At 46.1% G+C, this 19753-nt stretch overlaps 1 protein-coding gene across 1 annotated transcript in view; it reads right to left on the reverse strand.

The window, feature by feature from the left end:
* LOC114030958 (radial spoke head protein 6 homolog A-like) overlaps positions 1-19753 on the reverse strand; it is a 44808-nt gene that overhangs the window by 24871 nt on the left and 184 nt on the right. The window contains exons 2-4 of the mRNA XM_027845919.1: positions 18736-19722; positions 14213-14444; positions 316-1083 (exon numbers count right to left, since the gene is read on the reverse strand). Coding sequence (XP_027701720.1) covers positions 316-1083; positions 14213-14444; positions 18736-19722 — 1987 coding nt within the window. The remainder of the gene's footprint in view (positions 1-315; positions 1084-14212; positions 14445-18735; positions 19723-19753) is intronic.

Raw genomic sequence — 19753 nt, forward strand, 5'->3', positions numbered from 1 at the left:
CTACTACTACTGTCACTACTACTACTGCTACTACTACTACTACTACTACTGCTACTACTACTACTACTACTACTGCTACTGTTACTACTACCACCACCACCACCAACTATTACTCCCTGTGTGACCTCGGGCAGCAATAGCTAGTACTAATAAGGGCTATATTTCCGAGGCTCCTTAAAGTGGCAAAGCACTTTCCCTCGGTTATCGGATTCGGGTGAGTCGCTGAAGGGGCGGGCCGTTGGGTGGCTCCCAGGTCCACTGCCCCCCCCCCACCCCGCCCCGCTCCGAGCCCCTCCCCGCCCGTCCCCGTCCTACCTGGGGCAGGATGTGCTGGGTGTGGTGCACCCAATTGGCCAGCGAGTCCACGAGCTCTGCCACGGGGATGCCCTCGAAGTCCGGGTTCTCCTCGTAGCTGTCGCGCCCGGCGCCGCCCTCCTCCTCCTCGTCGTCCTCCTCCTCCCCGAACTGGTAGAAGCCGAGCGGGCTGACGTGGGTGCCCGCGGAGATGCGCGCGATCTGCGCCCGCAGGTAGTTGGCCTCGGTGCCCGGGAAGGGCGGGTAGCTGACGATGGGCGTGTCCAGGTTGCCCGTGAAGAACTTCTTGATCTTGCGCGCGTTGACGATCTGCGCGGGCGTGACGTGGGGCAGCTTGGTCCAGGGACGCCCGGGCTCGTTGCACACGAAGTACAGGTACTTGTTGGCCCCCGTGCGGCTGTCCTCGCGGGGGATCACGGGCGGCGGCTTCCACGTGGGCTTGGGCGGCTCGTCCACCGCCTTCTCCTCGTCCTCCTCGCCCTCCTCCTCGCCGAAGCCCTGCATCCCGTCGCCCGCCCCCTCCACCAGCTCCTCGGCCTCCTCCTCTTCCTCCTCCTCCTCGCCCTCGCGGAACTCCACCTCGGCCACCAGGTAGTTGCGCTGCAGGCCCAGGATCTTGCCCCAGAAGCGGCACGTCTGCACGGGCTGCTGCTCCACCAGCTGCTTGAGGGACAGGAAGATGCGGAACGTTTCGTCCGAGTTCAGCCCCACGCCCGCCTGCTCGAAGTAGAAGGCCGACTCGATGATGTTGGGCACCGGGATCTCGGTCTGCGAGAGGGGAAGGGGAGGGGGGACGACTCAGAGCTCCGCTCCCAGGCACAGCACGGCCGAGGGGGAAGGGGGAGCGCCCGAGAGACCCACGGGGGGAAGGGGGAGCGTCCAGACCCATGGGGGGAAGGGGGAGCGCCCGAGAGACCCAAGGGGAGAAGGGGCAGCGCCCGAGAGACTGGCTAGCCCAAGGAGGGAAGGGGGAGAGCCTGAGAGACCGGCTGGCCCAAGGGGGAAAGGGGGGGAGCGCCCGAGAGACCGGCTGGCCCAGTCCTGCCCCCTTGCCACCTGTTTACAGAGGAAAAGATGGATGGACCAAGGACCCCCAGCTAGCTGGCTGGGGTCAAGCCCGGGTCTTGATACTCCAGCTTCAGCTCTGCTCTCCAACACTGGGAAGGGGGTCCAGGTTTGCTCCTGCCTTGACTGACGCCCCATCACCCTCTAGCTCCCCAGTGCTTGGCACAGAGTAGGCACTTAATAAATGCTTGCGGATTCATTGGAAGGCACTTGTAGACTTTACCCAAACTGGACTCCTGCAGAAAAGTAGCAGACCAGGGTAGCACACGCACACAGAGGAATCAGACGGGCTACAAGGACTTCAGGACACAGAACCTTCAGCACGGAAGGGACTAGGTATAGAATGTGGGAGCCGGAGGGAAACCTTAGAACATGGACCGTCAGAGCTGGGAGTGATGGGGTGTTTGAGTGCCTGTGCTTGAATTCCAATTTCTGCCTGGTCTCATAAACACTATCCCTGACAGTTTGCCTCCAGCCCAAGGGCCCTGTCTGGCAATAACCCATGAGTGCGTCCAGTGAGCCAAGCTACCTCTCCCTGTTACAAGAACAAGCTGACCTCTGTAGAATTTCCCTTGTGTTATCTTGTATCAACAAAACTATCATGTACTGATTACCATATATGATCCAGAGGTCAAGCTATAGATGTCAATTCCTAAAACTATCTTGTTACAGACATAACAGACCAAAATACACCCCTTAGGAAGCCCCGCCCCCTTCCAGTAGGGAATGATGCCTGTGACCAAGGTCGTATGTTATCACCTAATTAGCACTGCTAATTATCCACTGCTTTTCCTATATAAGCTTTAGCATCAATCCTGTTAGGTTGCAAGTTCCCTAAGGAGCTCTGCCTACCATGGCAGGTTCCTTGAGAATCCTTGCCCAATGTTTAGTGTAACAATATATCTTTGCCACCTTGACTTAAAGAATGCTTGAGTCTGTGAATTCATTCCAGACGACCCTGTTCTGTACTTCGGTCTTTGAGGGGTCTCTGTACCTCTCAGACCTCAACAGGAGGGCCCTTAGAATAGGGAATGTCAGAACTGGGAAGGTCCTTAGAACAAGAAACATCAGAGGTGAGAGGGCCCTTAGAACAGGAATGTCAGAGCTTGGGAGGCCCTTAGAATATGGAGTAGAGATTATCCCAGCAGGAATCCCATATTCACAACCTCTCTGAGCTGGAAAGTAATTCATATGTCAGCTAGCCAGACTCTTACCTGAAGGACAATCTCTTCTACAGAAGGATCGTACCAGAGAGGGAATAGACACTAGTAAAGCAAAGTCCTTGATGGTGAAGGAAGGGAGGTGGGGTGGGTGGGGTGAAGCAAGAATTTCTAAGCTTAAGGCACCTTAGACAATGGGAAGGTTGTTGTGAATGAAAGTGACATAATTTTACTGAGTCACAAGAAATAACAAAATAGGTGACTTCAGGCAATGTTGGGAAGTAGGAACTGAAGGACCCGGCAAAACTCAAAACTAAAAGAACAATTTCTCCAAAGACAATAACATGTAAAAGAAAAGAAACCGTGCAGGCCACCGACAAGCTCTGAAGCAGGCCCTGAGCTGCCCTGCCTATAGAGGACCTGGGAGGAGTGGGGAGGCCCCAGTGTGGCCTCCAGGGGCTCCAAGACACTGGAGTATTAGTCCACAGCCAACCCGGCGGATTTCTTTCTGCTTGACTATGCCTATTTGTTACAAGGGTTGGTTTTCTTTTATTTCTCTCAGTTTTTCATCGAGGAAGGCGCCGGAGCTAAATTTACTGATGCTAAAGATTAAAAAACGCCTCTGAAACAATGCACAGAAGAAACCAAAAGGATATTCAGAAGGAAGCAAAAAAAAGCCGGGTAGTTTTCAAAGTAAGGTGAGGAATTTATTATATCCTTTTCATTTTTTAATGTAGTACTTTAAGGTTTTTTTAAATGTATTTTTTATTAATTAATTAATTAATTTTTAGTTTTCAACATTCACTTCCACAAGATTTTGAGTTCCAGATTTTCTCCCCATCTCTTTCCAAGATTGCATGCATTCTGAATACCCCTTCCCCCAATCTGCCCTCCTTTCTGTCACCCCTACCTTTCTCTCATCCCTTTCCCCTTCTATTTTACTGTAGGGCAGGATAGATTTCTATACCCCATTGCCTGAATATCTTATTTTCCAGTTGCATGTAAAAACAATTTTTAACATTTGTTTTTAAAACTTTGAGTTCTAAATTCTTTCCTTCCTCCCTCCCCACCCACCCTCATTGAGAAGGCAAGCAATTCAATATAGGTTATACATGTGTAGTCATGTAAAACACTTCCATAATACTCATATTGTGAAAGACTCACTTTCCCGCCATCCTATCCCACCCCTCCCTTTATTCTATTCTCTCCTTTGACCCTGTCCCTCCTCAAAAGTGTTTGCTTCTGATTACCCCCTTCCCCAATCTGCCTTCCCTTCCATTATCCCTCCCTCTCTTATCCCCTTCTCCATTATTTTCCTGTAGGGTAAGATAGATTTCCATATCCAAATGAGTATGTTATTTCCTCCTTAAGTCAAATCCAATGAGAGTAAGATTCACTCATTCCCTCTCACCTCCCCCGTCTTCACCTCCACTGTAAAAGCTTTTTCTTGCCTCTTTTATGTGAGATAATTTGCCCAATTCTACCTTTCCCTTTCTCCTTCTCCCAATCCTCTCTCACCCTTTAATTTTATTTTTTTAGATATCAGCCCTTCATATTCAACTCACCCTGTGCCCTCTGTCTATATATATATATATATATATTTCCTCCAACTACCCTAATACTGAGAAAGGACTCATGAGTTACAAATATCATCTTTCCATGTAGGAATGTAAACAGTTCAACTTTAATAAGTCCTTTATGATTTCTCTTTCCTGTTTACCTTTTCATGCTTCTCTTGAGTCTTGTATTTGAAAGTCAAATTTTCTATTCAGCTCTGGTCTTTTCATCAAGTATGCTTGAAAGTCCTCTATTTCATTGAATGTCCATTTTTTCCATGAAGGATTGTACTCAGATTTGCTGGGTAGATGATTCTTGGTTTTAATCCTAGATTCTTTGACCTCCGGAATATCCTATTCCAAGCCCTTTGATCCCTTAATGTAGAAGCTGCTAAATCTTGTGTTATACTGATTGTGTTTCCACAATACTTGAATTGTTTCTTTCTGACTGCTTGCAATATTTTCTCCTTGACCTGGGAACTCTGGAATTGTGCTATAATATTCCTAGGAATTTTCTTTTTGAGACCTCTTTCAGGAGGTGATTGATGGATTCTTTCAATTTCTACTTTACCCTCTGGTTCTAAAATATCAGGGCAGTTTTCCTTGATAATTTCTTGAAAGATGATGTCTAGTCTCTTTTTTTGGTCATGGTATTCAGGTAGTCTAATAATTTTTAAATTATCTCTCCTGGATCTATTTTCCAGGTCAGTTGTTTTTCCAATGAGATATTTCACATTGTCTTCTATTTTTTTCATTCTTTTGGCTTTGTTTTAATAGTTTCTTGCTTTCTCATAGCTTCCATTTGCTCCATTCTAATTTTTAAGAGATTACTTTCTTTAGTGAGCTTTTGGACCTCCTTTTCCATTTGGTCAGTTCTACTTTTTTAAGGCATTCTCCTCATTGGCTTTTTGGATCTCTTTTGCTATTTGGGTTAGTCTATTTTTTAAGGTGTTATTTTCTTCAGTATTTTTGGGTGTCCTTTAGCAAGCTGTTGACTTTTTTTTTTTATGATTTTCTTGCATCACTCTCATTTCTCTCCCCAACTTTTCCTCTACTTCTCTTATTTGATTTTCCAAATCCTTTTTGAGCTCTTTCATGGCCTGAGATGAATTCATATTTTTCTTGGAGGCTTTGGAGGTAGGAGCTTTGGCTTTGTCGTCTACTGAGTGTATGTTTTGATCTTCTTTGTCACCAAAATAAGATTCTGTAGTCTGAGTTTTTTTCTCTGTTTGCCTATGTTCCCAGCCAATTACTTGACTTTTTAACTCTGTTAAGGTAGAGCTCTGCTTCCAATGTGGAGGGTGTACTGTCCCAAGCTTCAGGGGTTTTGTGCAGCTGTTTTCAGAGATACTTCTAGGGACCTGTAAATTTTCAGTTTTTCCAAGGTGGTATGATCTAAGGAGAGGTGTTTACTCCTTTTCTGGCCTGTGCTCTGGTCTGTGAGTGACCACAAGCACTCTTTTCTGTCCTGGAACTGTGAGGGGGATTCCCTCTCTATTGCCACCATAAGCTCCACCATGCCAGTGCTCCTTCTCACCCCAGGACCACCACCTAGGATTGCAAGCACAGGCAAAGCAAGAGAATTTTGCCTCAGCACCAGCAAAGAGATCCCTGCAATCCCCTTCTGATTAACTGCTCAATCCCCCCACTGTCTGTGAGCCAAGAGCTCCAGAAGCAGCAACCATCTCTGCCACCCCAGGGCTGGGCCAGGGCTAGGGCTGGACTGCACTCCTCTCTCACCCAGGTCTGACACACCTTTCCCACTGACCTTCTAAGTTGTTTTGGCATTTGTGGGTTGAGAAGTCTGGAAACCACTGCAGCTGCCTGTGATTCAGATAGAACTTGAGGCCTGCTCCGTCTTTGCCTGAGTGGTCCACGCTAAACTATACTCCTCTCCCAGCCCAGTGCAACAGGCCTTTCCAATCAACCATCCAGGTTGTCTTGGGCTGGAAATTTGTTTCACTCCCTGCTGCTCTAGAATTTGTTTAGAGTCATTTTTTACAGTATTTGGAGAGGTTTGGGGAAGAGCTCAAGCAAGTCACTGCTCTTAGTCCGCCATCTTGGCTTATTACATCCTTTTTAAAGCCAGCAGTATGAAATGGAAATTCACAGTTTCATCCACGAGCCTCCTTTGGTGTGCTGCTAGCATGTAGAAATGCTGGTACATGTGCACATGTGCATGCATATGTGTGTGCATCTATCAAAGCCCATAATTAAACCAATTTAAAAAAAATTTCCTCTACAGCAGCAGCAGTTGTCAAACTTTTTAGTCTCTGGACCCCTTTACACTCTTTAAAATTATTAAGGCTCTCCCTCAAAGAACTTTTGTCTATGTGGGTGATATCTATATTTACTGTATTAGAAATGAAAATATCTTAGTATTAATATGGAAATAGTTTTGACCTATTGGATCCCCTGAAAGGATTTGAGGAGATTCCCCTGAAAGGATTTTGGAGAGATTCCCCTGAAAGGATCCTGGGGACCCCTAAAGGTCATCAGACCACATTCTGAGAAGCACTCTTCTACAGGATGAAACCTTGGACTGAATTCTTCCAGGGAGAATTCCCTATAGACCCCATAAGGCAACTTCTCTCTCTTTTTCTGCCTAGCTGCAACAGTTAGGCGATCTGTCTTCACATGAAGATGAAATTGGCTTCTCTGAAATTTCCACCAAGTGCTCCTAGTGCTGGAGGTAGCTCTGTGGATAGAGCACTGGCCCTGGAGTCAGGAAGACCTGAGTTCAAATCCGGCCTCAGATACTTACTAGCTGTGTGACCCTGGGCAAGTCACTTAACTTCTGTTTGCCTTAATTCACTGGAAAAGGAAATGACAAACCACTCTGGTATCTTGGCCATGAAAACCCCATGGACAGTATTGGTCTGCTATGATCCTCGCGGGTCATGAAGAATCAGACACAAGTGAATGACTGAACAAAAAGTTTCTAGTTCTGCCCATGAAGGCTGAGCAGCTCAAATCTCTTTTCCACATGATAGAACCTCAAATGCTTAAAAACAGCCATCATGTTATCCTAAGTCTTTTTTTTTCCTCACTAAACATCTGTAGCTCAAATGGCAGCTTCCAGTCCTTCCTCACCCATCCTTGTCACCATTCTCTGGACCTGCTCTACCTGGTCAATATCCTTCCTAAAATCTGGTGCCCAGAACTGAACACCATCCTCTAGATGGGGTCTGACCAAGGCTAATGTGGCCAGTGCACTTTTGTTGTGAACATCTTCTCTAATCTTCCCGACAATCCACTCCTGGATGGACATTAACCCTGCTGAGGGAACACAGTCCCTCTCCTTGCCACTCTCCAGCCCACTCTCTGTTTGCCAGTGATGGTGGGCTGGTATCTCCAGTGGGTCCCCCACCCCTTCTGAAGATCAGACAATCAGACACAGTGGCTCACTCTGTTTGGATTAGCTGGGAGTCACCAACTACAATCCTTCATGTAAGATAGAGGACCTCGGGGCCTTCCTTACATCTGCCCTGCTGATATACCCTTCGGACCTTCTGACCTGCTGATGCATCGCATTGACCTCTAGGCCTTACCAGCTGCTCTGCCATCGAATCCTTCAACTCCATATATGCGCCTTTCCAGTCTCTCTTGGAACTCAACCCTATTCTATGTGTTGTCTCCTCAATTTAGATTATGAACTCCCTGAGGACAGGACTGTTTTGCTTTTCTGTTTGTCCCTCCAGTCTTAGCATAGCACTTGATACAGAGTAAGCACTTAATGTTTTTTCATTCATTCATTCATTCATTCATTCATTCATTCATTCATTCATTCATTCATTCATCATGCTTCCATGATTGTTAGAATTTAGATCATGTTAGGATCTGTGGGTACCCTGTTAGACTGTTTACTCATGTTGAGCTCACAGCTAATTAAAACCCTCCGAGTATCTTCACAATATTTTCTACCTGAATTTGTTTTCAACAAGCACTATTAAGCACCTACTATGTGCCAGGCACTGTGCTAAATGCTGGGGATACAATGAAAGCCAAAAGGTAATCCCTGCTCTCAAGCGGCTCACAGTCTAATGGGGAAGGGGCTGGAATTAACTTGTGTAGTTAATTTTTGAACCTGGGTGGCACTTTACATTTATCTTTATTCAGTTTATCTTATCAGAGTCTCCCTGCAGTCCAACTCTTACCTAGATCCTTCCCTGTTTGGAAACCATCATTTCTTCCATCTTTCCTCCCACAGCAAGTCAAACCAAGTATCCAAAGCCCTCCACATTCATCTGACAGTCCCCAGTATGCTCCCCTGACTCCAGAAAGATTCTCTACGCTCTCTGGTCAAGGGCAGCAGGCTTATTATCTCCTTTGCACCTTTGCTCCAGCAGTGCACCCTGCCTGGAATGTCATCCCCATTCCCCTAAGCCTATCTAAATTCTACTGGTCCCTCAATTCCTACCTTTACCAAAAAGTCTTTTCCAGCTGGCAGAGTAAGGCAGGAACTCACTTGAATTCTCCAAAATTTACTTCCAAACAACTATAAAATAATGCCTCAAAACAAATTCTGGAGTGGCAGAGCCAACAAAAAGATGAGGTGAAACAATTTTCCAGCCCAAGACAACCTAGAAGGTCAGCAACAAAGGTATGTCTCACTCAGGGAAAAGGGGAGTGCAATCCAGTGCAGATGCCATCTATGTAAGCCAGGAGAAGACCATACCCCAGCATGCCGGCAGACAGGTCCCGAGCCCTGGTGCACGTCAGCAGCAAGGGTCCGTGGCCCTGTGCAGCAGGCCAGTCGCCAGGCCCATGCCCCTAGTGCAAGAAGCTTGGGACAGTGCCCTCTCCAACCCAGGACTGATCCCAACTTTAAAAGTCACAAAATAGGCTAGAAAAACTAGGCAAAAACAACCCTTCAAAAATGAGCCTGGCCATGGAAAGTTACTAGGTGACAGGGAAGGTTAAAACACAAATTCAGAAAAGGACAGCAATGTAAAAATGTCTACCTATGAAGCCTCAAAAAAAATTTTGACTAGATCGCAGGTCCAAAAAGAACTCTTGGAAATGCTCAAAAAGGATTTTAAAAATCAAGTAAGTGAGGGAGAAGAAAAATTGGCAGAAGAAATGAGAGTGTTGAAAGAGAATCATGAAAAAAGAGTCAACAGCTTGGTAAAGGAAGCACAAAAATAGAAAAAGATGTACAAAAATTCACTGAATAAAACAACTCCTTGAAAAATAGAACTGGATAAATAAATAGAAAAAAGATCACTGAAGAAAAATAATTCCTTAAAAATTAGAATTGGGAACATGGAAGTTAGTGAGACATGAGACATCAAGATACAATAAGACATAAATCAGAAGAAGAAAAAAAAAGAAGAAAACGTGAACTATCTCATTGAAAAAAACAACTGACCTGGAAAATTGATACAAAAGAGATAATTTAATAATTACTGGACTATTTGAAAGCTATGATAAAATAAGAAAGAGCCTAGACATCATCTTTCAAGAAATTATCAAGGAAAACTGCCCTGATACTCTAGAACCGGAGGGTAAAATAGAAATGGAAAGAATCCACCAATCACCTCCTAAAGAGATCTCAAAATGAAAACTCCCAGCAGTATCATAGCCAAATCCCAGAACTCTCAGGTCAAGGAGAAAATACTACAAGCAGCCAGAAAGAAACAATTCAAATATTGTAGAGCCACAGTCAATATTACACAGGATTTAGCAGCTTCTATGTTAAAAGACTGGAAGGCTTGGAATATGATGTTTTCCAATTAAACACCAAATTGAAAATCCTGACAATCAAAGGAGAGATTAATAAAATTGAAAGTAAGAAAAGCATTGAACTAATAAATAAAACCAGGGTCTGGTTTTATGAAAAAAAATCAATAAAATAGATGAACCATTGGTTAATCTGATTTAAAAAAAAAAGAAAGAAAACCAAATCACCAGCATCATAAATGAAAAGGATGAATTTACTGCCAATGAGGAAGAAACTAAAACGATTATTAGGAGCTATTTTGCCCAATTATATGCCAATAAATTTGACAATCTACGTTAAATGGATGAATATTTATAAAAATATGAATTGCTTAGATTGACGGAAAAGGAAATAGAGTACTTAAAGAACCCTATCTTAGAAAAGGAAATTGAACAAGCCCATCAATGAATTTCCTAAGAAAAAATCCCCAGGGCCAGATGGATTCACAGGTGAATTCTACCAAACACTTAAAGAATACAAAAAATTCCAGTACTATGTAAACTATTTGGAAAAATAGGCAAAGAAGGAATCCTACCAAATTCTTTTTATGACACAAATATGGTGCTAGTACCTAAACCAGGAGAAGCCAAAACAGAGAAAGGAAACTGTAGACCAGCTTCCCTAATGAATGCAAAATTTTTAAATAAAATACTAGCAAGGAGATTACAGCAATATATCACAAGAATCTTACACTATGACCAGATGAGATTAATACCAGGAATGCAGGGCAGGTTCAATATTAGGAAAACTATCAGCATGATTGACCATAGCAATAGCAAAACCAATAGAAATCAAATGATTATCTTAATAGACACAGAAAAAGCTTTTTAACACAACACAACACCCATTCCTATTAAAAACATTAGAAAGCATAGGAATAAATGGAGCTTTCCTTAAAATGATAAGTAGTATCCATCCAAAGCCATCAGCAAGCATGATCTGTAATAGGAATAAGCTAGAAGCTTTTCCAATAAGATCAGGGGTGAAGCAAGGATGCCCGTGGCCACCATTATTATTCAATATTGTACTAGAAATGTTAGTAATGAGGAGAAAAAGAAATTGAAGGAATTAGAATAGGCAACAAAGAAACAAAACTATCACTCTTTGTAGATGATATGATGGTATATACTTAGAGAATCCTAAAGAATCAATCACCACAACAAAACAACTGGTTGAAATAATTAACTTTAGCAAAACTGCAGGATATAAAATAAACCCACACAAATCACCAGCATTTCTCTATGCTACCAACAAAGTCCAGCAGCAACAGATGGGAAGGTAAATTCCATTTAAAATAATTGTAGACAATATAAAATTCTTGGGAGTCTACATGCCAAGACAAACCCAAGAAGTATATGAACATAATTACAAAACACTTTTCACACAGATAAAGTCAGATCTAAACAATTGGAAAAATATCAATTGCTCATGGGTAGGCCAAGCCAATAAGATAAAAACAATAATTCTACCTAAATTAATTTACTTATTCAGTGCCATACCAAACTATCAAAAATTATTTTATAGAGCTGAAAGAAATAATAACAAAATTCATCTATTAGAACAAAAGGTCAAGAATATCAATGGAATTATGAAAAAAGAATGTGAAGGAAGGTGACCTAGCTGTACCAGATCTCAAATTATGTTATAAAATGGTAATTATCTAAACAATCTAGCACTGACTAAGAAATAGAGTGGTGGATCAGTGGAATAGGTGAGGTACACAAGAGACAGTAGTAAATTCAGTAATCTAATATTTGATAAACCCAAAGATCCAAGCTTTTGGGACAAGAAGTCACTATTTGACAAAAACTATTGGGAAAATTGGAAAACAGTACGGCAGAAACTAGGTATGGCCCAACTTCTCACACCATACACCAAGGATAAGGTCAACGTGGGTACGTGATTCAGACATAAAGGGTGATACCATAAATAAATTACGAGAGCATGAAATAGTATACCTGTCAGATCTATGGAGAAGGGAAGAATTTGTGGCCAAACAAGAGTTAGAGAGCATTATTAGATGTAAAATGGATAATTTGGATTATATTAACTTTTAAAAGTTTTACACAAACAAAACCAATGCAACCAAGATTAGGAGGAAAACAGAAAGCTGGGAAATAATCTTTACAGCCAGTGTCTCTGATAAAGGCCTCATTTCTCAAATATATAGAGAACTGAGTCAAATTTATGTGAATACAAGTCATTCCCCAACTGGTAGATGGTCAAAGGATATGAACTTTGTCTTCAGACAAAGAAATCAAAGCTATCTATAATCAAATAAAAAAATGCTCTAAATCACTATTGATTAGAGAAATGCAAATTAAAATGACTCTGAGATACCATATCACACCTATCAAATTGGCTAACATGACAAAACAGGAAAATGATAAATATTGGAAAAGATGTGGGAAAATTGGAACACTAATGTACTGTTGGTGGAGTTGTGAACTGATCCAACCATTCTGGAGAACAATTTGGAACTATGCCCAAAGGGCTATAAAATTGTGTATACCCTTTGACCCAGCAATACCACTACTAGGTCTATATCCCAAAGAGATTTAAAAAAAAAAAAAGGAGGGGAGGGGAGGAACTTTTTCTACAAAAATATTTACAGCAGCTCTTTTTGTGGTGGCAAGGAACTGGAAATTGAGGGGATGCCCATTAATTGGGGAATGGCTGAGCAAGTTGTGGTATATGAATGTGATGGAATACTATTGTGCTATGAGAAATGATGAGCAGGATGATTTTAGAAAAACCCGGAAAGACTTACATGAACTGATGCAGAGTGAAGTGAGCAGAACCAGAACATTGTACACAGCAACAGAAACATTGTAGATAATCAGCTGTGAATGACTTAGCTATTCTCAGCAATACAATGGTACAAGACAGTTCCAAAGGACTCATGATGAAAAATGCTCTCCACCACCAGAGAAAGAACTGATGGAGTCTGAATGCAGATCAAAGCATACTTTTTTGTTTTGCTTTGTTTGTGTCTTCTTTTACAATATGACTAATATGGAAATATGTTTTGTATGACTGTACATGTACAACCTATATCTAATGCTTACCATCTCAGGGAGGGAAGGGCAGCTAGGTGGTACAGTAAATAGAGCACCAACCCTGTAGTCAGGAGGACCTGAGTTCAAATATGGCCTCAGACACATAACACTCACTAGCTGTGTGACCCTGGGCAAGTCACTTAATCCCATTGCCTAAAAAAAAAACAAACCCAAAAAATAACCATCTCAGGGAGGGGAGAGGGGAAGGAGGCAGAAAATTTGAAACTCAAAATTTTTTAAAAATAATATTAAAAATTATTTTTACATGTAATTGAGGGGAAATAAAATATCATTTTATTTTTACTTTTTTTTAGTGACTTGCCCAGGGTCACACAGCTAGTGAATGTTATATGTCTGAGGTCAGATTGTAAGTCAGATCCTCTTGACTCCAAGGCCAGAGCTCTATCCACTGCGCCACCTAGCTGCCCCTAAAATATCATTTTAAAAAATAAAGTGGTTCAGAAAGAAAAAAAGTCTTTTCTACTCTCTCGTCATGGTCTCTCCTTGATTTTAGAATTTAAACATGGAATGTCAAGACTGGAAGGAACGTTGGAATGTCAGAGCTGGGAAGACTTTCAAACAGTGAAATGAAAGCCCTGACCTGCTCTAGGTCACCCCCTTCATTTTACAGCTGAGGAGATGGCGGTCAGAGAAGGGACACTGATTTTGCCAAGGTGAATTGGTGGAATTCCTATATTCAGCACAGAGAAGGGAAGGGAAGGAAAGGGAATGAGCATTTATATAACACCTACTGTGTGCCAGGCACTGAGCTAACTGCCTTACAAATATTATCTCACTGAAGGTATTTGGAGGATGGATGGTCATACTACCTGTATGACCCTGAACAAATCACAGAACCTCCCTGGGCCTCAGTTTCCACATGTGTAACATGAAAGGGTTGGACTAGATGGTCTCTGAGTTTGAGATAAGCCTTAAAACTCTGTGTGTGTGTATATGTGTATTGTGCATGTGTGTGCACATGTACGTGTGCATATATTGCACAATGCATATATGTAGTGCAGTGTACTGGCGATGCATGTGTATACAGTGTTTGTATGTACCACATATGTGTGTGCACATGTGTGTAGCATTTGTGTGATGCATAATACATTGTGTACATGTGTGGTGTATTTGTACATGTATGTGCATACATGAGTAATGCACGTATGTGTGCGCATACACATGCCTTGTGTGTGTGTGTGTGTGTGTGTGTGTGTGTGTGTGTGTGTAAGGTCTCAGCTGCCATGTCCCAAATGTGGCCCTCATGCCCCCTTGCCCTGTCCCCTGGGGCACAGCTGGGTCAGGCAGGGGCTGGGGATGGGCTAGCGTACTTACTATCTCCTCCTCCATCTCCTGCTCGCCCTCTCCCGCCCCACGCAGGAACAGGATCTTTTGCTTCTCGGCCATCTCATAGGTGGGCTGCATCTCGGGGTCGTCCCTCAGGGTATCCAGCTTCTTGTGGAACCAGTCCTGCTGCACGGTCCGGTTCATGGACTCCAAGATGGCCAGGGGGTCCTCGGGCCGCTCGTTCAGGATCTTGGTCAGCAAGTTCACCAGGTGCTCGTACCTGCAAGGACAGGGGCTCTGAGAGCACAGGGCTAGGCACCCCCTCCCCACATAGCAGGCTCAGGGAAGGGAGGCGGGGGCTGTGGTCAGGAGGCAAGGGGACTGTAGGGATTGGGCATTCATCATGGCTCCTCCTGGCTCCCCATGGCCTATGGGATCCAGTCCAGACTCCTTAGCCTGACGCTTGGAGCTCCCACAGCCTAGCCCTGACCTCTTTCCCCCCAAGTCCCTACATGACCCTTCTCCCCCATGAGGCCAGCACCCGGGCATCTTAGGTTAGTGATGAAAGGCTCATTGTCAGAAAGGATCCCAGAGGTCAGCTCTGGTCTGGCTCTTTTAATTAAGGTCCAGAGAAAGTAAGGGACATGCCCAAGGCCACACAGTGAAAGCAGCAAATATTCAAACCCAAGCTCTTTGACTCCAGTGCCAGGACATACAGAACGGAGCCCTCCCCCTCATCTGGATTTGCTCCAGGTTCCGCAGGAAGATAAGAGCAGAACCAAGGCTTGAGACCAGACCACCTTCATTTAGGGTCTGGGAATCACGTGCCCACCTCATGTGCCTTGTAAATCTAAAATCAGCTATTGCCAATCTTTTCTATGCTAGGCTCTTTCTCACCTCCGAGTCTTTGACCTGGCCATTCTGGACACCTAGAATGCCTTCCCACACCATCCTTTCGCCTTTACTCCCTTCAGTGCATGTTAAGGCCTCACAGCATCTGAGTTTTCTTCCTGTGTGTTAGGGCTTAGCTATCCCTTACCTGAGGTTTTACCTCTATGGAGGTTTTACCTGCTCAAGAGACAGAGACACATACAGAAAGAGAAAGAGAGACAGAGAGAGGCAGAGAGACATGGAGAGAAGAGAGGAGAGAGAGAGAGAGAGGAGAGAGAGAGAGAGAGAAAGAGAGAAGAGGAGAGGAGAAAGAGAAGAGAAGAGAGGAGAGGAGACAGAGACAGAGAAGAGAGGAGAGGGAGGGAGAGAGAGAGGGAGAGGGAGAGAGAGAGAGGGAGAGGAAGAGAGAGAGAGGGAGAGGGAGAGAGAGAGAGAAGAGAAGAGAAGAGAGAGAGAGAAGAGAGGAGAGGACAAAGAGTTAGTTCTGCCTTCCTGACCAGACCCGGGCTTCCCAGAACAGTGGAAAGAGACAGGCTGAGTCATGGGACCCAGGTTCTAGGCCTGCCCAATCTCCTCCCAAGCCTGCTGTGTGACTTCATTCAAGCCTCTTCCTCTTCTGGACCTCAGTTTTCCCTCCTGTAAGATGGGTTGATAACAAACCCTCCCTCCTAGGGCTGTGGGGAGGACATAAGGGCCTTGCAACACAACCCCATGATGTTACAGACGGGGAAACTGAGACCAGGGCAGGGGAGGGGAGGGGACTTGCCCCAGGCCACACAAGTCTCAGCAGCCAGGACAGGATCCTTTGACTTCACATAAGGTGTTCTTGACACCAAACTGTGATGAATAAGAAGTGTTTTTAAAGATCAGACAGAACTGTCCTCCCAGGGAAGGGTAGAAAGCTCCGTAGGCTGGAAGGCAGGAGCCCTGGCTCACCTGGCCAGTTTCTTTCTAATCCATTCCAATCTAAGAAGCATTTATTAAACCCTTTCTGTATACAAGGCATTCTGCCAGGTGCTAAGACACAACAAAAAGCCAGTGCCTGTCCTCAGGGAGGAGGCAGGGGGAGGGAATGAGGCATGTGAACAGATACACAGGATAATTTGAGGAGGAGGGAGGGTTGGAGGACACCTTGAGGCAGCACAGAGGGAAGCCTGGGATTCTGAGGGGCAGAGGTGAGCAGGGAGGGCACTCTGGGTATGGCGGATAGACGATGCAAAGATTTGGAATGTTTGGGGGTTAGCAAGTAGGTCGGTGTGGGAATGTGTCCTTTTGATGGCTGGCACCTTAAGGAGTGTTGTTGAACTGAATTGAATGTAGAGTGAGCAAAGAGAAATTAGATTGTGTATGACTGGAAAGCCGGACAAAAGCCACATCATAAAGGGCTTGGGATGCCAGATGTATTTGACCCTAGGAGTAATAGGGAGCCATGGAGATTGCTTGAGCAGGGGAGTGACACAGGTGGGCTTTAGGAGGTGTTTTGAAAGCTTCATGGAGCATAGATTGGGGAAGAGAAAGGCCAGAAGCTGGGAGTTGTTACAAGAGTCTAGACAAGAGGTTAAGGAAAGACTAAACTGCAGGAGTGGCCATATGAGTAGAGAGAAGGGGCTAGATCATCGAGGGAGGAGGCTCGCTAAGATTTGGCGATTGTCTGGCTATGGGGAGCAAGGGACAGTGCAGAACCCAGTATGACACTGAGGGTCGGGAACTTTGGTGACTGGGAGGATGATGGTGCCCCCAAGAAAATGAGGAAAATGGAAACGAGAGCTGGGTTGGGGACTACATGTTGGAAGTGTTTGTGTAGGACATGCCTAGAGGACATCCAGCTTGAGACGTCCGAGAGGCAGTCAGTGATAGGCTAGCTCAGGAGAGAGGTTAGGGCAGGACAGATCCACCTGGGGGTCATCCGGATGGAGATGATAACTGAGCCCATAGCAACTGATGAGGGATGTCCAACAAGGGTGCAGGACAGATCCTTCAAGGCACCCCCACAATTGGGACAGGAAGATGGCCTAGAGAGAAGAAGACCCAGGAGACCCAGGGAGCGGAGAGGGTGATCAGTATTCATTCAAAAGAGCAATGAAGAGATCCGGTAACCTCAGAGAGAGAAGTCCCACTGAAGTGGTGAAACTGGAAATCAGGTTGCAACGGAATGACAAAGGAAATGGCAAGAGGCAATGCAGACACATTTTTTCAGGGAATATAGGATTCTATCTTGGGAAAAGGTTTTTTTTTTTTTTAACTTGGCTATGTTTGTAGGCAGCAGGGAAGGAACCAGTAAATAGGGGCAAATTGAAGCTTTCAGGGAGATGGATTTGAGGAGGTGGGCTGCTGGGGCACATGGGAGAGAATGGGATCAAGTATTAAGGTCGTCCTTATCAAGAAAGATCACCTCTTCATTAGAAGTGGGCAAAGGAGGGAAGAATGAGCGGGGAAGATGATGTCAAGGAATTTTAAAGTGCAGCAATAGGGGAGAAAAGGGAGTTCATCATGGACAACCTGTTTTCTCATTTAGGTCTTCTGCTAATCGAGAAGGGAGAGGATGGACGGTGTGGAAAACTTGTGGGAAGGCGCTGTGGGACAGCCAGGGTGGGGAGTGGGATGGAAAGTTAATTAGGAGAGAACAAAAGGATTGCTTGGCACCTGGGAAGGCCCGATTGAGGTTGGGCGGCATCCATTGACGGTGGACCCAGCTGGCTTGGAGCACCTTTCTACAGCAAGGGAACCGGCGTGGGAAAGGTGGATGGGAGGGGGACCCAGGGTCAGTGTGGCCACAGGACAAGGCAAATGGTTCACAGAGAGAGAGGACAGACAGAGGAACAATATTGGGAGGGCAGAAAAGGGAAACCAGAGTTGGTGTGGTGGTGTGAGGGCAGAGGGAGAGGCAAGGTCACAGGTGGTGAAGAGGTTCATGACAGGTGAAGAACAAGGTGCCAAGGGGCAGGTAGGTGGCACAGTGTATAGAGCACCGACCCTGAAGTCAGGAGGATCTGAGTTCAAATCCGACCTTAGACCAAACACTTGACACGTAATAGCAGTATGACCCTGGGCAAGTCACTTAACCCCAATTGCCTTAACAAAAACAAAAACAAAAAAAAACAAGGTACCAAGTAATGACAGGAGCTGACTTATGGTCAGAAAGGGGCATTTCAGAGTTATGTACTCTGGACACTTATGGGTGATGATGATGAGATCAGGGCCTGAGCTTGGTGTGGGTGGAGTGAAGGAGCAGGTCGGGGGCTTCCGTTTCTCTCTCTGCAAAATGAGAGGGGCTTGTATTCTAACAAAATGGTCTCTAAGACTCATTTTGGCCTCAAGTCTTGGCCATGGCAATCATGTCCTACTGTTTCTAAAGCTCTCAGGACAATAGCTCCTAACAATAATCCTTTCACAGACTCAGAAACTGGGGCTTGTGGAAGAGGGTGCTTTCCCAAGGTTACACAGCTAGAAGTGTGGGAGGGGGTCCTCTGACCCCAGGACCAGCTTGTCTCATAGACCCACTGCCCCTAAGGCTCTCCAAGCCCGAGTCCTGACCGATGGACCCATAGATTGTGTGACCTTGGACAAATCCCGTCCCTTCCTTGGGTCTGTTCCGGATTTTGTCTAATGGGAAGCGGAGGGTGGTGGTTTAAGGCTCCACAGGCCTTCCCTGGACAGGCCTGGGGCTGCCCACATCTCACAGGCTGAGGTCACACTTGACGCTGGTCTTCAGCAGGTAGGCTTTGGCGTTCTGTATCATCAATTCCCGGGGCTCGGGCTCGGGAAGCTCGTAGTCCAAGGGCCCGAAGCTGGGCTCCACACGAGATCCTCGGAATAGGGGGTCGTCCACGGTGTAGGGACCGTGGGACCCGTCGTCCTCCTCCAGGAAGCTGCTGTTAGACAACACCGGTTCGGGCTGAAACGTGTCGCTGCCCACGTCCATTGGCTGATAGGGCCCAAACCGAGAACCATCCGTGGGGGCATAGGTCTCGGGCAGGCTGACATGGGTCGAAACAAAACCCATCAGATGATGCAGGCTCTCTGACTCCAGCTGGGAGGCGCTTTCCGTCGGCTCGCCCTCCGCTGCTTCTTCACCTGCCGCCCCCAGGCTGACTTGGGACCCTGGCGCCCCCGAGCTCTTTTGGGACAATGGCAGTCCCGGGCTGCCTTGGGACCCCGGCGCCCCCAGGCTGCCTCGGGACCCGCGGGCTGAAACATCAGCGGGCCCCGTCCCCGATGGGGTCTGGGACTGAGTGCGACGCCTGTCCTGCGCCTCCCGCGCCTCCAGGCTCTGCCTGCGGGACTGGCTCTTTTTCTCATCCTGCGGCTGGTCGTCTTCCATGGTGAGCCCCGGGCAGCTATTCCCAAAGGTGGCGAATGAACCGATGCCCGGGGCTGAGAGCGTCCTGTCTCCAAGGGCAACTGTGACCAAGCCGTGGGCGCGAGACGTCGGGTCCGGCAGTCTGGCGACGCTAGGGCCACGCGGGCGCACGGACCCCTGCGCGACCTCGGGCTGAGACGCGGGGCAACGGAGCGGGGCGTCCTCTGGGGCAGCCCGGCGATTGTGCGAAAGCCCAGAAGGCCCCACGGGCGGGAACTGCCCGAGGGATGAGGGGGGCACCAATCTGCGCGGGATCGCCAGCAGCGCCACGCCTCCTAACCGCCCCACCCCCGCGGCCAAGCCAGTCCTACAGGCACTTATTAAGCGCCTACCGTGTG

The sequence above is a fragment of the Vombatus ursinus genome, unplaced genomic scaffold (assembly GCF_900497805.2).
Source record: "Vombatus ursinus unplaced genomic scaffold, bare-nosed wombat genome assembly UNPS02015030.1, whole genome shotgun sequence".
Taxonomy (NCBI): domain Eukaryota; kingdom Metazoa; phylum Chordata; class Mammalia; order Diprotodontia; family Vombatidae; genus Vombatus; species Vombatus ursinus.